Below are 18075 nucleotides of genomic sequence, written 5' to 3' on the forward strand. Positions count from 1 at the left end.
CTTAAGTTTATATATGATTATATTTGTTATTAAAAAGATCACAGCGTGACAGAACCAGTTACAATCATATGCATTTGTTTATTTTTATTTTCAGATGAAATGAAATGTAAATAGATACTCATACTCAGTTTTTAATAAGAATTTCTTTGCAATTATTACTGAATTTATTAGTGGGTTATTTTTTGACAATTTTTTTATCAGGCTCTTCAGCCACTCTTTGATTAGCTTCTACTCAAAACCAGAAACAATAGTTTGATATCTTTCTCCTACTGACGTGTTGATTGCTTTAAAGAAAATGAAATATAGAAAAATGCTTGAGAGATAAAGGTAATGTTCTATTTCTTCTTTCAATAGTGGAAAGGTAATGTTCAAACAAAAAAGTTGAAAGGTTTTGCATCTGACCTATTAATCAAAACATGAACGGGGAGAGTCTTCATGTAAGTTGCTGTCAACTTCGTGTAATATGTGGGAACACTGATGATTCCTCTGCAAAAAAAAAGAAAGAATTAAAACAAAAGGAATTCAAACTGCACAACAGAACATAGTTAATTGCTACGACTTAAAATATTTTATCACTTATTCATTTACGAAACTATACACCACCGTTAGACTGAAGATTCATCCAGAGAAGAAAAACAAAGAAGATAGGATCTTGCCGATATCAAAATTAAATTCTGAGAGAGATGAAAGCATTAGTTACTTCATGGGAGAAATTAACAGTTCGAAACCATTTTATAAGCAAATTTGCTGCATAACTGATTTTAATGTAGGATGGTGGAGATCGTGGCAAACAATTAAAAAACTGTTCTTTGTTTACGTTGAGAATAGAGATGAAATCAATTGTTTTGTCTAATTTTTTTTTTGAAAAATGTAATTTTCATATGGCAAAATTTGATTGGTTGAGTGACTTGTGCTTCAGTATATAAGGGATATAAAGCTTAGTTTTCAAAATTATTAATTAACACGATTGCGACACATGACAGTTATATATTTTAGATTGCGACATGTGTAACGAAGCTAAATTAATTAAAAAGATTTTTTTAAAATAGTAATTATCCTTTTTTTACAAAACTTATATACCAAAATAAATTTGTGCGATATTTAACATTGATTTTCCTATTTTCCTACTTTCATAATAAAGAAAAGATAATCTTCTTAAATTTTTTTTGTAAAGATTAAAAAACAGTAGCTTTTGTTTTAAAAGTAATTTGAAAAACGAAAAATTATCATATACGTTTTCTATAATTAAAAGTAGTTTTTCAATTTTTAAATTTCTAAACAAAAGATTACTTGATAGTAATTTTTTCTTCAAATAATTTTACATGTGTTTAAATATATAATTACTAAAATATATATACTTAGATAATAAAAAGAAATTGAAAAACGAAAATTACCATATAGTTTTTTATATAATTATTTTGGTTATAATATAAAAAGGAAAATTACTATGGAATCATTTATTTTAATTTTTACAAATATGTTTTGGTTACATTATAAAAAAAGTACTATGGAATCATTTATTTTAGTTTTTACAAATATGTTTTCCTTTTTATTATAAAAAAAAGAAAAGTACTATGGCATCATTTATTTTATATAATTATAATAAATATATTTTTGTTAATATTTTTTTTATTGGCATCTTTTTAATTAAATAAGTTGTAATATCATGTCCATTATCAACAAAAAACAAATAAGGAAAATAGCTGACAAAAAATAAGGAAAAGTTTGTATGGTTAATTAAATTATTTATAATATCATGTTTATCACCAGATTCTTTTAAAAAGAAAAATTACCAAATAAGTTTAATAAGGAAAAAATTGTATTTAATAAGAGAGGATTTTTTAAAAGTAATTTTAACACTATTTAATAGCATTTTACCGCTTTTTATTTTTAAAATTTTAAACAAAAAATTGTCAAATAATTTATTTAAAATAATATTTTTTTCTTAATTTCTAAAGAAAATATAATTGTAAAAAAAACATTTGATAGTAATTGTTCTTCTCTATAATCTTGAAAGTAGAAATTGTAAAATAGTGTTTAATAGTAGTTTTCCTTTCTTCAAATCCTAATTAAAAAAATAAATTCATATCAAAGTGGTGGTGTGGTTAGAAGCCCATCACAAGTCAAACGATGCCTTTTGGGCCAAAATATGATATGATAACTAAAAGATTCCCACATCGGTAATTATCAAAAATGTGATGAAATATATAAAGGTGTAAACCCATCCATATGACTGTCAATTGGTGGTAGTAGTTCAGATGGTGTGCACTTCTTATTCGGAAGTCCCCGACTGTCATCTGTTATTCTCCACTCATCAATTGACCTTTTGTTGATTAAATATATAAACTTGGTGTCTAGCCCGCGTACGCACAATGATTTTGAGAATATTCGACGTGCATTTTTGTTTTGAAGAACATAATGATAATTTTTTGATCATGTACTCGAAAAAGTATACAATGCTAAGAAACCAAGCAATGATTAATTGTACATAGTTGTTTATAAATGACAAAGTATTTTGAAGTCATCTGCTGGAGTTAGTTGGTCTATAGAAGACGCTTCATTTTTCTTCAAAAGTATTGTTTTATTCTTATAAAAATAAATATTATTTTCTATGGAAAGATAAATGCAAAGCCATGAAAGTACCAAAAACATCTAACACGAGATCCATTGATATGACCAAAATAATGTTTGAGCATTAGCAAAAGCTTGGAGTTAACCGGACCTCGTGGTCTGGTGGTATAGGAACCTCGGCTGAGGTGCCCGCCATCACGAGTTCGAGGCCCGGCCACAGCGGATTTAACATCCCTTCCGTTGGGGTACTGGACCCTCTACGGGGAGATAGTTGGGAAAGTGGCTGCCCAGATACCAGAATTACCAAAAAAAAAAAAAAAAAAAAAAAAAAAAAGCTTTGAGTTTTCTACCAATCGTATCAACTGTAGTTCATAGGCTTTCAAAGATAATAAATTTAATAATTAAATGATTAAAAGAGGTAAATGATCTACCAAAATTATAAGTAAATCAACGATATTGGTAGAAACGGCAGAAACCACATAATTTTTTTTCTATTTTGTCTCCAGTAGTTTTTGGACTTGAAGTCTTCCTGAATGATGAGAAGCTGCACATTATAATACATTAGACAAAACTGCAAGGAATGAACTAAGCTTAATTTCCAAAGTTACTAATTAACACGATCGCGACACATATCAGTTATATATTTTAGATTGCGACATGTGTAACGAAGCTAAATTAATTAAAATTTTTTTTTAAAATAGTAATTATCTTTTTTTTTACAAAACTTATATACCAAAATAAATTTGTGCGATATTTAACATTGATTTTCCTATTTTCCTACTTTCATAATAAAGAAAAGATAATCTTCTTAAATTTTTTTGTAAAGATTAAAAAACAGTAACTTTTATATTAAAAGTAATTTGAAAAACGAAAAATTATCATATACTTTTTCTATAATTAAAAGTAATTTTTCAATTTTTAAATTCCTAAACAAAAGATTACTTGATAGTAATTTTTTCTTCAAATAATTTTACATGTGTTTAAATATATAATTACTAAAATATATATACTTAGATAATAAAAAGAAATTGGAAAACGAAAATTACCATATAGTTTTTTATATAATTATTTTGGTTATAATATAAAAAGGAAAATTACTATGGAATCATTTATTTTAATTTTTACAAATATGTTTTGGTTACATTATAAAAAAAGTACTATGGAATCATTTATTTTAGTTTTTACAAATATGTTTTCCTTTTTATTATAAAAAAGAGAAAAGTACTATGGCATCATTTATTTTATATAATTATAATAAATTTTTTTTTGTTAAATTTATTTTTATTGACATCTTTTTAATTAAATAAGTTATAATATCATGTCCATTATCAACAAAAAACAAATAAGGAAAATAGCTGACAAAAAATAAGGAAAAGTTTGTATATGTTAATTAAATTATTTATAATATCATGTTTATCACCAGATTCTTTTAAAAAGAAAAATTACCAAATAAGTTTAATAAGGAAAAAATTGTATTTAATAAGAGATGATTTTTTAAAAGTAATTTTAACACTATTTAATAGCATTTTACCGCTTTTTATTTTTAAAATTTTAAACAAAAAAATTGTCAAAAAATTTATTTAAAATAACTTTTTTCTTAATTTATAAAGAATTATAATTGTAAAAACAAACATTTGATAGTAATTGTTCTTCTCTATAATCTTGAACAGTAGAAATTGTAAAATAGTGTTTAATAGTAGTTTTCCTTTCTTCAAATCCTATTAAAAAAATATTTATAGAATAATTATTTCAAATAGTTTTTTTATAAATAATCAACTTTCTTATTTAAATAGTTAATTTCCTTTTTAAAAATCATAAACCAAAAGAAACTACAACTATTCACATCTATTTATATGATTAAGCTTTCTCATATTTTATCACTTCTAATATTTTGATATCAAACATAATAAGTGATACTAGAAAATATTAGGTGAATATTTCTGCATGTTCTTTCTCATCTTCGCATATTATTTTTTAGGCGTTTGCACATATTAATGATATGCGGATGTACGTAATTTAATGATGAAAGCTAATGTGACTATTATGCTTATGTATAATTATGTTCATGTGTGTTTGTTCTTATCAACATATGAAGTTGGTTATGCTATTATAGGTCATGCAACTAAGAAATCTAAATCAAAGAAAGAGACTTTGCAATGGAACAAAATTACTAATTATTGATGCAGAAATACTAACCGAACGTTACGTGAAAAAACAAATTTCTTTATGCTACTAAGAAAATTGGTTATGCTATTTTAAGTCATGCTACTAAAGAATTTAAATCAAAGAAAAGAACTAGGCGACATGATTATTGAAGCAGAAATCCTAATCAAAGTTATGTGGGAAAATGAATTTTTATTCATAGACAAACATATGCAAGATGACATTTCAAACTGAAAAGATCTATTCCCTATATGATTTGCTATCAAATGATTCTCAACAAGAGTTAAGGTCAAAACTTAAAAAAGTTTGTCTATATTTGTCAAGTCCAGTTTTACAATTATACGCCGCCTTATAATAAATTACTATAACTACAAAGTTTTAGATTTTTAAAACATAACGACAATGGTTTTCTACAAAATATTATATATCAAGAATTTTTTAATGATATATGATATATATATATATAGAAAAAGAGGTTAAAATCACACTATGGATGCTAAATTAATCAACCTCGAATGTTTTATCTAGAAATATATTTTATATTTAGATGACTATCAAAAATACATATTGATTGGTGTTCTGTAACATTAAAATTTGGATTTTGCTATTTTTAATTTTTCTTAAGGAATAAAAAATATAGAGATTTCACGGTTTTATATGTTTTAATTAACTACAATTAATATTATTTTTAAAAAATAAAAGTGAGGTATTTATTATAAAAATTAATACACTATTTAAAACATTGTGATTATTGAAACAAAAATACTAATCAAAATTTATCGAAGAAAATAAATTATTATTATTAAAATAAGTCACTAATATATAATGAAAAAACAAAAACTAATGTGAAATTCTTTTTATTATTTTTGTGTTCCTGAAACTAAAACATCAAATAAAACCCGTGCAACGCACGGGTCCATATCTAGTAGAAAATAAATTAGACTGGTTTAGTAACTTTCTTGGTTTATAATTTTATATAATTTGCCACAATATAAGTTCTGTCTCTATACGTTGTTTTGGATTAAAAGCTGTGGGCTGCTCTTGGATTCCCTGGACTCTTATATTTCGGCCGAATGAATAAAAGATTATATGAAACTATGGGCTACTCTTTTTCAACTTTTTAACTTTTATATATTCTGGAAAAAATCATATCATTGATAATGCAAATAAATCAAATTTTAGTGAGTTGCAGAAGCTTTGAAGGCGGCAAAAGAGTGGCAGGAGTCTCTTCCTCCACGAAAACAAAACTCTGTTTCACCTAAAGATCTTCATGCTTCGAGCACAACTCCTAAGGTCCCGGAAAATTCCTTTATGTTGTTCTCGGATGCGGCTTGGAATTCTTCTTCTCTTGCAGGTGGACTCGGCTGGGTATGTACAGATTCGAGAGGCACACTCTGTTTCGAAGGATCCGACAATGGACGCTACATTGTGTCAGCTCTTGCAGCAGAAGCCTTGGCTCTGCGTTCAGGCCTTTCGAAGGCTATGTCCGTTGGAATTAAAGACGTGGTCTATTTCTCAGACTCTAAAAGTCTTATCGATTTAAACACAGGGAACAAATCTGTGATTGCACTGCGAGGGGTACTCCATGATATAGGTTGGCAAAGAGCTCTCTGTTTCAGCTCACAAACAATCTCTCTGAGATTGGAAACGTTGTTATGTTTTAAGATAATCTAATGGAAAAATGTTTGACCACGTGCGGAAAATGAAAATTTAAAATATACTTATATATTTCAAACAAGATACACATCCTATTTTAAAAATGTATAAAAAGAGAATAAGAAAATCAATCATTTAGAGAATGGAAATTAACAGATTTTGTTAGGCCAAATAGAAAATGATAATTAGTTCTTTAATTAATTTGATTAGAATATGGTTTATCTTCCAATTAAGCTATTGCATTGCAATAAATGATTCTTATTTGAATAAGGCAAGTGGGACCGTATCCAACGAGGAAAAGCCTCAAACACAGTCAGCAACACGTTTCATGCGGCGACCCTGACAGTGATGCATATAACGTTTTGTTTAATTGATAATCATAAAATCATAATATTTTCATGAAAAAATTACATAATAGATCACATTTACACTTATTAATAACACCATAGGTCACTTTCTTCTACCCACACACTTTCTCTGGCTTTTTGTTCAGTTTTCGTTGTGGTTTACTAACCAAAACGTAACTATATTGCAATTAGTGGGTCCCAATTCTCCTCTTCTTCACATCTTGTTTCTTTTCTTTTTCTTTTTTAGATCTCCTCTGAAATTTCGCCCGTGAAACCATTGATTTTATAATGAATATCCTCCACATCAATAATTCTCTTTCTCCTCTAGATCCAACCCTCGCCTCTTCATCACAACTTCTCGAATTATCACTATACTCCTCCACCATTACTGCATCTTCTAACGCCGCTGCAATCAATTTTGTAAGTACAATCTCTTTTCACATATTTAATTATAATCCTCTCTATAAATATTTTTCATTAAAAGTGTGCTTTTCTACAAAGTTGCTAACAAAATCTTACAGATCTCATTGTTTTCCATTCTAGATTTCAAAGTTTACATTTTGAATTTTTGACCTTATTTATTGATTCTTTCTCCATCTAGGCTGTTAAGTGTAAATCACTCTATATAAAATCTTGATGCCATCTCTCTATCTTTCGTCTGTACAGTCGGAGAGCTTCGCCTCTTCCTCTCCCTGCTCAGCTCCTCCCTCAAATATCTCGTCGTTGTGATGTCTCATCCGCCTGTGGTCGTTGCTTTTCGTTGCGTCTCCTCGACATAAGCTTCTCCACATATCAAGCCCAAGACCTCTCCACCTATGGGTCATGCTCTCAGCCTTCGCCGTCATTGGAATCAAGCCTCGCTGTGTCATTGGAATCAAGCCTCGCTGTCGTGTCTCTGCTCCGTCGTAGCCGGCTCGCCTTCGTCGTCTGTTAAAGGCAAGAAGATCGCTCAAGCAACATCAGTGGAGGAGTATCATCTTTTTGCACTTTTGGTCCTCTAGTTTTCTGCTTCTTTTACAATATACCTTAAACTTCCAATCTTATTAAATTGCTTTAAAAATTTACCGCATTGTACATGTGTACATGTAATTTTACTGATCATTGTGTACATTATACCTATTGTACATGTGTACACGTAATTAGAATATATATCAAACATGTGAGTAAAAAATATGTATACTTGACTATTTTATATTTAAATTGCAACTATATACAGCAAATTCATCAGGTATACATATGAATTCTTGCACAATCTAATTGGTGTACGTATATATTAAAAAAATTTGTACACTGGTTCATGTACATATGTACATTAGGAATCGTCATGCATATAGCTAATATTTAAGTGATAATAATGTATTTCATGGTTTTGGCTTTTTATTTTAAGATTATATCGCATCTTCGTAAAGTAGAAGGTTGTATTGCATAATTACAAGTGTTGAGCCATATTGAAAAGCAACTGTGCAAATCTGCAACTTTATAGCTAAATTGTAAAAAGTTGAAAGTTAAAGGACTAGTTGTGCAAATATATGAAACTTGGTTTGGAATGGATCCATTAGAGGTTCGACAGTTCGGATCGACCCCCGTTTGGTTCATCGACGGTTGGAGAGGAGGAGAGATCGCAGAGGTAGGCACAACAGAGCTTAACGAGCCACCGATTTGAAGACGCGGAGGAAGACGCGACGGCGCATGGAGTGACCGCACAGTGACGACGATGGATTGAAGACTTACTGCAAAGAAAGATCTCAGAAACAGAGCCGGGGATTGAGCCGGCGACGGAGCTATATCAAATTTTACTGAGAATACGAAGACCTTTCCCGATCGATTTCTGGTTTTTTTGGCAACGGTGCCTGGAGATAAGAAGAAGATTGGAGCACATCATTGGTCTTGTGGGAGAAGAAACGTACGGCTACAAAAGGATAGCAAAAAGTCAAATAATCTTTTAATATTTATTATAATTAAAACAAAAGGAAACTAGAATCTTTTATAGTTAGGCTTAGAGCATGTTCATTCAGGGTTCTTAAGTATGGCTCCTAGGCTAATAAGTAAATAAAATAAATGAAAAATGGTAATTAATTTAGGAGTCGGGTCTTAATTAAGCGTTTCAAGACACGCTTCTTAGTGGACGCGTGTTGATAGGGCATTGGAGATGTGATTTTGGTCGGTGAAGAAAACTTCAACCCGACAAAGGATGTGTTCTCTCTTCCCCGAAGTCGACGATGACCACACTACCATACGCCGACGTCGATTGCAACCTCAGAGCTTTAGCCGGCCGCGCCGAGGGTTTCGGCCGCTTCGCCGTCGGTGGTCTCCACGGCGATCTCTGCGTCGTCACCTCTCTCGTAGGTTTGACCGACAATCGTTGAACATATCTAGTCTATTGATTGTGTGATTGATTGTTAGATGATGGACCTGGATCTCTCCTCGAAGGAGGTAGGAGGAAAGAGCCGTTATGGATTCTCTAATCCTCTCTGTCTTGGCGCGCTCTCTCTCTCTGTCTCTCCATAGTTCCGTAAAACTTCTCACTTTCACAGTTTGTGTCTGTGCGATAATTGCCATGTTTGAGCTTTCAACCCCCAAAACGACGTCGCCTTTCCTCCGCTCTTCGTCTCAGCTTCGCATCTCCTCCAAGTTGCATCTTTCAAACCAGTTTCGCTATCTTCTTCTTCCTCCACCTCTCCACACAACTTCCATCTCCAAATCTCTTGCTCTGTTTTCTTAGAAGTAAGTCTCTTTACACTCTTCAAATAAAGTTTCAACCTTTATCTGATCATATGCTTGTTTTGAATTTATGTTAAAAGTAGCCAAGCACCTGTCGCGGTTCAAGAAAATGGGTCGGTGAAGACGAAGAAAGAGTGTTATGGAGTGTTCTGCCTCACCTCTGACCTCAAAGCTGTAATCTTTACTTTCTCTTTGTTTCAGTTGTAAAGTTTCAACCTTTAAAACTCTTTGTTTTTTGGTTTTGAGTTACCAAACGTGTGTGTTTACAAGAGGAGGAGACTTAATCATGGAAGAAGATGATCAATATCGCAGTCTCAGGTGCTGCAGGCATGATTTCAAACAACCTTCTCTTCAAAGTAAGTCCTTCCTTTAGATTTGATTACTTTACTTACCAATCATTTGATCTTATCTTATTGTTTTTCTTGTGTAGCTTGCTTCAGGTTCAGTGTTAGGACCAAACCAGCCCATTGCTTTGAAACTTCTTGGATCAGAGAGATCAATCCAAGCCCTCGAAGGTGTTGCAATGGAGCTGGAGGATTCCTTGTTCCCTTTGTTGAGAGAAGTTGATATAGGAACATATCCATATGAAGTGTTTCAAGATGTGGACTGGGCTCTTCTGATTGGTGCAAAGCCTCGAGGACCTTGAATGGAACGTGCTGTTTTGTTCTGACCAAATATAACGTATACATATTTCGCCTTGATGAGAGTCTATTATAGTCTCGTTTGAGTTACTTCTATTGTCCTCTCTCTGTATATGCTTTTTTTTTAAAAACCCTTATTTGGGTTCTACCATTGGAACACTCAAAATCATTGTTTCTTAACAAAAGTTCTTAACTTAAGTTTATTATTTAAATATTCACTAAGAACCTAATTAGAGGTTCCCCCATTGAACATGCTCTTAGTTAGGAAAAAATAAGTAAAAGTCGCTTAAAACTATCGTAAGAGCAATAAGTGATTGGTGGTGTAATAAAAAGTTATAAAGTGACTATGAGTGAAAATTACTCTATTTTCATAGTATCATCCAATACTATCTGATAAATTCATAATAATAATATTTTTTCAAACAAAAATTTTAAGCAGGACAATTAAGTTGAAAATCCGGTCGAATAAGCGTTAATTACAGTAAAGTGAAAAATTAATTATTGGCGCGAATCACGAATTTAAAGGGTAAAATGGATTGGATAAAGTCAATAATAATAATGAATCCAGTTGGATATAGAAGGACCCCACCTAAAGCATTAGAACAGAACAACAAGTTTCTGCATAAACTGTTACTACTCATTGGTGTTCTTCTTCTTCTTTGATTTCGAGAGGTCAATAAAGTGACCAACTTTTGTTGCTTTTTCTCATTCAATCAAAACCCTCTCTCTCCACTTTTCTCTCTTCTTCTTCTTCGTATTCTTCATCTCAATAATAATCTCTTCATCTTCTTCTCTGCAACTTCTGATTCTTCCTTCTGTAGACAGACATGGATGCTATTTCACCTCTCAGAGCTGTGTGTGGAATCGGTGCTCAACACTCCGGGACTAGAATCGATCATGGGCTTTCTGGGTTTTGTTCATTTTCTCAGGAAAACAAATCAAAATCCAAACTTTCACCGGTTATGACGAGCCTGGATTTGAAGGAACATCCCATGGCTTGAAACCAAACACTCACCGCTTTGTCTTCTTCTTCCTATGTGGTTCCTGTCAGCAAAAAAAAAACATCTCTTTTCTTTTTTCTTTAAAACCCATTTTTTTTTAGATTCATAAAGAAAGCTGTTTTGCCAATAAATTAGATATTTTGTTTGTTTTAGTTATCTTATTTTTTTTAGATTCATAAAGAAACCATAAACATATTTTTGTAATCTTATTTCTTTTGATTTGGTATAACTTTTTTAATAAATATAAATGCCAATAAATTAGATATTTTGTTTGTTTTAGTTAAAATATGTCAAACTGGAAAATCAATTGGTTAATTAATATAATAAAGATGAACATATAAATTTAAATAAATTTTAAATACTTAACTATTAATATTTTTTTATGGATTAGAGTTACTTTGGTTTTGTATTTTTGATGCATATTTACAATTATATTTATACAAATATGATATATAAATTGACGTAAAATTTTATATTTGTAATCATATTTAGCTTATTTTTATTAATGCGAGATATATATATATATATATATAATTTAATTAATGATATATGAATTAATAATATATTATAATATTTTACCAAAAATAAATATTTATATGTAAAATTAACATTAATGATGATATATGAATTATTAGTCATTACCATATTTAAAATTTTTGCAGAAAAATATAAGTTTTTATAAGGAAATTTTACATATCACAATTTATATGATGCTATATTACTATTTTTTAAAGCCATGTCATTCTTTTATTGTCATTTCATATTTTTTTAGTGGCATGTCATCATTTATATGATGATATATTACTATTTTTTAAACCCATGTCATTTTTTAGTGTCATGTCATATTTTTTAGTGGCATGTCATCATTTTTTTAGCGGGAATGATTGTAGTTACGACATGTGTACAAATCACTTCGCATGGATAACATTTTTTTTTTTTAAATATATATATATATATATGTATATATCTTGAAAACACCAATCTTCTACAATGGAGACAATATTTTGAAATTTACTTATTTACATTTTTTTGTTTATACATGGTATAAATAATACATGTAAATTTTAATAATATCTCTATTAAATATTATACTTTTTGGTTTACATTTTTTTAACTTTGGTTGAAGTAATCTTAGCAAATTAATGCGAAAGTATCTAGCATATGACAAACTATATGGATACCAGTTAATTCGTACTATTATTTACTAATTCACATATTAAAAAAAACAATTTGTGTTGTGGTTTTGACATTTATATGGTGAAAATAGAATATCTTTCTTTTTCTATGGTTATCCAACTATATTATTGACCTCACAAATTTAAACCGATCTTTTTTTTTTCAGAATATTGAATGTTGAGTATTAATTAACGGAGAATTAACATGTCAAACATATGTTATATAAATGTCATAGAACATTTATATTTTATATGAGGACTATATTATAGCTATTATATAATATTAAAGCATGATCTTATTGTTTTTTTACTATTATTGTCCCTACTATTATTGCCGTACCTCCTACAACACCAGCCAGACCACCTCCTCCAGCACCTTGGACACCTCAGAGAGACAAAAAGAAAAAAAAAACACTTAAAAAAACTGAAAATAAAGTGTAATAAGTCATATATTGTTGCCTAAGTGAATAAAGCAGTTCAAGTCTTGTTTGGTCTCTAAATACATATTCTTTGTTTATTTTTTTTAAGTGATTGCGTGAGACTGAAGAAAAGTTTTTGTGCCTTTTTACTATACAAGGTAACCTACACATTGCTCTTTCCCTCTATTCTTTACCCTCTACTTCTTCCCTTTCTTATTCTCTGCTTTATATATATAATAATAAATAACAAAGAGTTGTCTCCATCTCGAGATGCAGAAAAAAATGGCAGAAGAAGAGAATTCACTTGAATATACACCCACTGACCCACATGGGTCGTAGCGTTTATCTGTTTCATCATCGTTCTCTTATCTCTTCTTCCTGAACGTTTTCTTGAAAGGGGAGGAGTTTTAGATAGTCATCTGGGTAAAATCTTACATTTCACCTGATAATAATAGCCAATAGATAAGTTCTGATACTTGTTTAGTGTCATAAAACGAATTCACACATATATTTTTACTGTGCTTTCAGAGGCGTGGAAAATATTGCTGTAGAGAAACCAGCAGGAGCTTGCACGAACATCCTTTTCTCATCAGGAACCACCGGTAAGCCGAATGAAAAAAAAACTGCAACATGGTATGAAGACGAGATGTGGATGTTGAAATACTATGTTTTGCGTTTCTGGTGTAGGTGAGCCACAGGCTATCCCATGGACCAACAATTCTCCTCTGAAATCTGCTGCTGATGCTTGGTGCCATATGGATGTTCATCAAGGAGATGTTGTTGCTTGGCCGACCAACCTTGGGTGGATGATGGGTCCGTGGCTCGTTTATGCTTCCTTGATAAATGGAGCTTGCATGGCGTTATACAACGGTTCACCTCTTGGTCCTGCTTTTGCCAAGTTTGTGCAGGTAAGCATTATACAATGCATTATCATCTCATCTGCTAGTTTTAGTAAACAAACAAACTCTTTTTGTCTTAATTCTACTATTCTCTAGTGTAACTTTTGGTTTCTGTGGATTCAATAAGTGCTAAGGGTCTGAATGACAGCATGCAGAAAAATTGCGATATGATCCTAATAGTAACAAAATATATATATATAGAGATTTTTGTTACTGTTAATTCTGATGTATTGCGGTTTATGAACATTCAAAGTCTAAGATGTGCACTTACAACATTTATTTAGTGGTTAAAATCTGATCGCATCATTTTGTGATGAAAACTAATCTGATTACTAATGAATATGATGACTTTTTTTGTTACTTGGTTATTGGTGCTCTGTTTTGTATCTAAGAGTCTATTTCAAGCTAGCCAAAAAAAGGGTTGAGAACTGACTGAGTTTTAACTCTGTGTGTTGTGGTTTTATGGGTTTAAGCGACCTCACACCGGCTCAAACACTTGATCTTCTTTGTTCCAAGAACTACTTAATGGTGGATATAAGATCAGAGAAAGAAAAGGAAAAATCTGGGATTCCTCGTCTCCCTTCAAATGCTAAGAACAGTATGATCGCCATTCCGTAAGTCTTTTTTGTGTAAGTTATGTTCTTAAATATGTTTTCATTACAAGAATCAGCCCAAAAAAAATAAATAAGAAAACTCTTTTTTTCTTCTTATGATTATCAGATTAGAAGAGCTACCGAACAAAGTTAAAGGAATCGTGAGGAACTCAAAACGTGTCGAAGCAGAAATAGCAGCGTTAAAGATATCTTACCTCAAGAGAATCAACAAAGGCTCCAACATCATCATCATGGACTCGTGAGTGTATTTATATTTTGCTCTTTTTACAAGACATTTGTGATTTTTTTTTGGTTCATGTGATCTTTTTATTGGTTTCGTAGGTACTAGGACTCCGCTAAAATAGTGGCGAAAACGTTAAAGGTTCTCGGGTTTAAAAACTGATGGATCGTTACTGATGGATTCTCTGGTGGGAGAGGATGGTTGCAGAGCCGGTTAGGCACTGATTCTTACAACTTCTCGTTCGCACAGGTGTTGTCTCCATCCAGGATTATCCCGGCAGTTTCTAGGTTTGTTACTAGATCAGGAACCAAGTTCCTTCCTAGGTCCGACTGAATAAAAACAAGAGAATGTATCATCAGCTAAAGCAAGTGTTGTTTTATATTCCTTTTTATATCTCAACTTTGAGAGATCTTTTGATAAGATTTTCGAATTATTATTTTGTCTTTTACATCGATGATCAGAAGTGGAACCAACTTTGAAAGAAGAAGAAGAAATGATCAAATAAACAGAGATGGTTGGGCATACAGTGAAGGTAGGAATAATTTGGGATATAATTGTAAATTTATGATAACTCAGGATTGTGGTTGTAATTGTAGATAGATACAACTAATCAGTTACCTGGTATGGCTGCGTGTGGCTCAACTTTATTATCTAAGAGATTGGTTTTTGCCACCATCTTTTTGCCGAGTATCCATTTCATAAAAAGTGGTAAGAGTATTTTAGTGGGAGAATTTGCTCAATACCCATAATCAGTGTCAAAATTAGGGATCTATACATGATTTAACACAAAGACAAAATGAGATACCATTTATGCTCTGGATTGCTGTAAATGCCTCTTATCTCTTCTCTGTCATTAACTCTCTCATCCGACAATCTCTTCTCACTCTTTTTCTTCTTCATTCTATCTTTGTTCTGACATTCTCTTTCATCAAATCCTTGTTTCTTCTTTTTCTTTACATTCTTTTTCTTCCTATATTATTTTTGTCTGTATAACACTGTATTTTCTTCTTTTGTTCATAATATAATTTTAGTTTTAGATGGAGATTTGATTTTTGAAAAAAATTGACAACTTTCCTAAACTTTGTAGCATTTGATGAAAAGCTAAACATATGGTAGTAAAGTTATGAAAAAATGAAAACATGATAAACTACTATTTTTTATTTTATAAAGAACCACACTAAAATTCATGAATAAATTTGACCATCATTATTTTACAAAAAATTTTAGCGAGTTAACAAATGTTTAACATGTTACAAAATTTGTTAGTGAGTTAACAAACTCTTAACATGTTACAAATATTATTATCAAGTTATGTTAATTTATAGTGCGTTAAACAAATCAGTAACTTAATAATATACTATATAATTTAATGTTATTTTCGGTCTAACACATTATTTAACTGCTAAATATAAAGTTAACTAGCTAATATTAAATTTAACGAGTAAAATAAAAGGAACTTAGCATGTTATAAAACAAGTTAACATGTTAATAACAATAGTAGCATGTAAATACATATGTTAACTGAGAAAAGTAAGTAACTACAATATTCAATCAGAGTGATCAAAAAACTTAACAAAAGCTTATCATATGATTTATGTGTGCAAAAAAAAAACTTGAAATTTTTGAAATTGGAGTACTAGTTGACTCGTTCTTCAGTGACTTATTTCCTTGATGTGAATATTCTCACAAACACCCACATTTCTTCATATTGCAAAGCAAAAAGAACGCAAAGCAAAAAAGAATAAAAATAAAGTTTGAATAAATCTGTCTAGTAAGAAGATGGAACATGGCTAACTCCATCTACAAACGCCATTTGTAAAGACAAGACATAAATCTAAAATCCATATAGAAGAAAATTAATTTGTATATGCAGTACATTTTGTTGTGTAATAAAAGAGTAGAAACTTCAAAATGAAATTCTCAAATTTTTAAATCATTGAATTTCTTGCTTGAATAAGAAATATTCAACTTGGGTTACGAATAAAAGAAAATTTCTATTTGTTTCTTCAACTTTTAAAAAACAATATTATTCTCAGCAAACACAAGAAGAGGAAATAAAAGTTAAACTAGATTTTGACCCGCGGATTTATTTTCCTAGATTTGTTTTTTAAAATTTACAATTATTTAGTAAATTAAGAAGGTTGTCATATATTTGTGTTATTTTATAAAAGACTTAAATTTTTTATCTTTCTTTACCGTGTTTAAATGACTATTTATCTTTACAAATTAAACTTAATTTTATTAATGAATTAGATTGACATAACTCTAAAAATTTAATTTTATTATGTGCTAATTGTTTTGTTGTAAATTTATTTTTTGTTAAGAAATTTTGTACAATTTTTAATTGTTAATAAATTATTATATTAATTTTTAATAAAGATTTTTATATTCTAATTAAAAAAATCTAAAATTTTTATGAAAGCTCAAATTATTTTAAGAAAAGAAAAAACGTTCAAATTGATAAATTATTTAAAAACCAAAACACAAATTGCTTCAGAAAGTACGAAAACAAATAAAACCAATTAATAGAAATAGAAACTTCAAGCTCGCAGATGTAGGTGTTCTTAGTTGCTCCAAACTCCAAATCACTCATCTTCTCCACCTTGATAAATTTTGAGCAAAGATTCTTTGAAGTCGAAGTGATATCTGGTGCTGTGTCAGTCCATGCTTCATTTCTCTTTGTGGATGGTGTGGATATTCCTTCAATGTATTCTTGATTGTCAAGGAGATTGACAGAGTTCTTCAAAAATTAAAAACAGAAACTTTAGAAAAACTTATTATTAATAATAAAAATGCAGCCAAATATATATAGTTAAATAACTGAAAATCGTATCTCTTCTTCACTTGTAAGAGCGAAATCTTGATCAGACTGAGAATTCTCTAGACTATCTGATTCGGTGAAAATAATCCATATGTCTTTGTAGATTTTCCCAAATCAGACTTTCCAACCACTCTTGAAGGGTTTCACAGGAGCCACTTGCATTGGTGAAGACATTTTAGATTCTGCGAAATTTTGTAGCTAGGAATAGATGTGAGTAAACTTGGATGGGTATCGTTTCATATATATATATATATAGTATTAGGCTGATATTAGGTTAGTCGATGGTCCTTAAAAGTTGCATAATAAATTATCGATTGGTTTCAGTTAAAGAAATCGATTGAGTAGTGATCAACCAAAAAATAACAAAAACATTTATTGTTACCGAGATATTTACATATATCAATATATTTAAAATTCTGTTGCCATAAAGAATCTAATAATATCTATGATGATAACAGAGATATAAATTTTTCGTTGATTCAAATACTTGATGGTCAAGGTTTAAAATAGGATTGGGCAAAAAACTCGGATCCGAAGAACCAAACCGAACCCGATCCAAAAAATTAGTACCAAATCCGAACCAAAATTGATTAAATATCCGAATGGGTTTAAATTTTTGGTATTTAAAGAACCGAAACCGAACCTGACTCGAACCGAAATATTTCGGGTACCCGAATATATCCGAAATAAATTTATATACATATATATATATATATTAATTATTTTAGATTTAATGTATATTAAAAACATTAAAAATATATAAATACTATTTAATTGTCCAAAATACTTAAAAATATAAACAAATAGTCAAAAATACATGTCTAAAA

General features: G+C 30.2%; 2 protein-coding genes and 1 long non-coding RNA gene across 4 annotated transcripts; all 3 read left to right on the forward strand.

The window, feature by feature from the left end:
* The first annotated feature begins 5190 nt into the window (after positions 1 to 5190).
* Positions 5191 to 7910, forward strand: LOC125580725. The gene is made up of 2 exons (XR_007318475.1): positions 5191 to 7157; positions 7404 to 7910. It is a non-coding gene; the product is annotated as an uncharacterized LOC125580725 (long non-coding RNA).
* Positions 7911 to 9730: 1820 nt separating this feature from the next.
* Positions 9731 to 10148, forward strand: LOC125580724 (malate dehydrogenase [NADP], chloroplastic-like). Its single transcript, XM_048745743.1, has 2 exons — positions 9731 to 9814; positions 9889 to 10148. Exons 1-2 carry the CDS (start codon positions 9755 to 9757, stop codon positions 10102 to 10104), a joined length of 276 nt encoding a protein of 91 aa, XP_048601700.1. The 5' UTR covers positions 9731 to 9754; the 3' UTR covers positions 10105 to 10148.
* A 226-nt stretch (positions 10149 to 10374) lies between these two features.
* Positions 10375 to 14875, forward strand: LOC106381906 (calcium sensing receptor, chloroplastic-like). 2 transcript variants are annotated; one of them, XR_007318474.1, is made up of 8 exons: positions 10375 to 12712; positions 12804 to 12852; positions 12971 to 13117; positions 13223 to 13296; positions 13382 to 13602; positions 14067 to 14207; positions 14314 to 14445; positions 14529 to 14875. XR_007318474.1 is itself a non-coding variant. In XM_013821845.3 (7 exons), exons 4-7 carry the CDS (start codon positions 13538 to 13540, stop codon positions 14533 to 14535), a joined length of 345 nt encoding a protein of 114 aa, XP_013677299.1. In that variant the 5' UTR covers positions 10384 to 12852; positions 12971 to 13117; positions 13223 to 13296; positions 13382 to 13537; the 3' UTR covers positions 14536 to 14875. The 2 variants fall into 2 exon arrangements, 1 of the variants encoding a protein (XP_013677299.1); XM_013821845.3 differs by having other exon boundaries at positions 10384 to 12852.
* Positions 14876 to 18075: the final 3200 nt, after the last annotated feature.

This window comes from Brassica napus, chromosome C1, assembly GCF_020379485.1.
Source record: "Brassica napus cultivar Da-Ae chromosome C1, Da-Ae, whole genome shotgun sequence".
Taxonomy (NCBI): Eukaryota; Viridiplantae; Streptophyta; class Magnoliopsida; order Brassicales; family Brassicaceae; genus Brassica; species Brassica napus.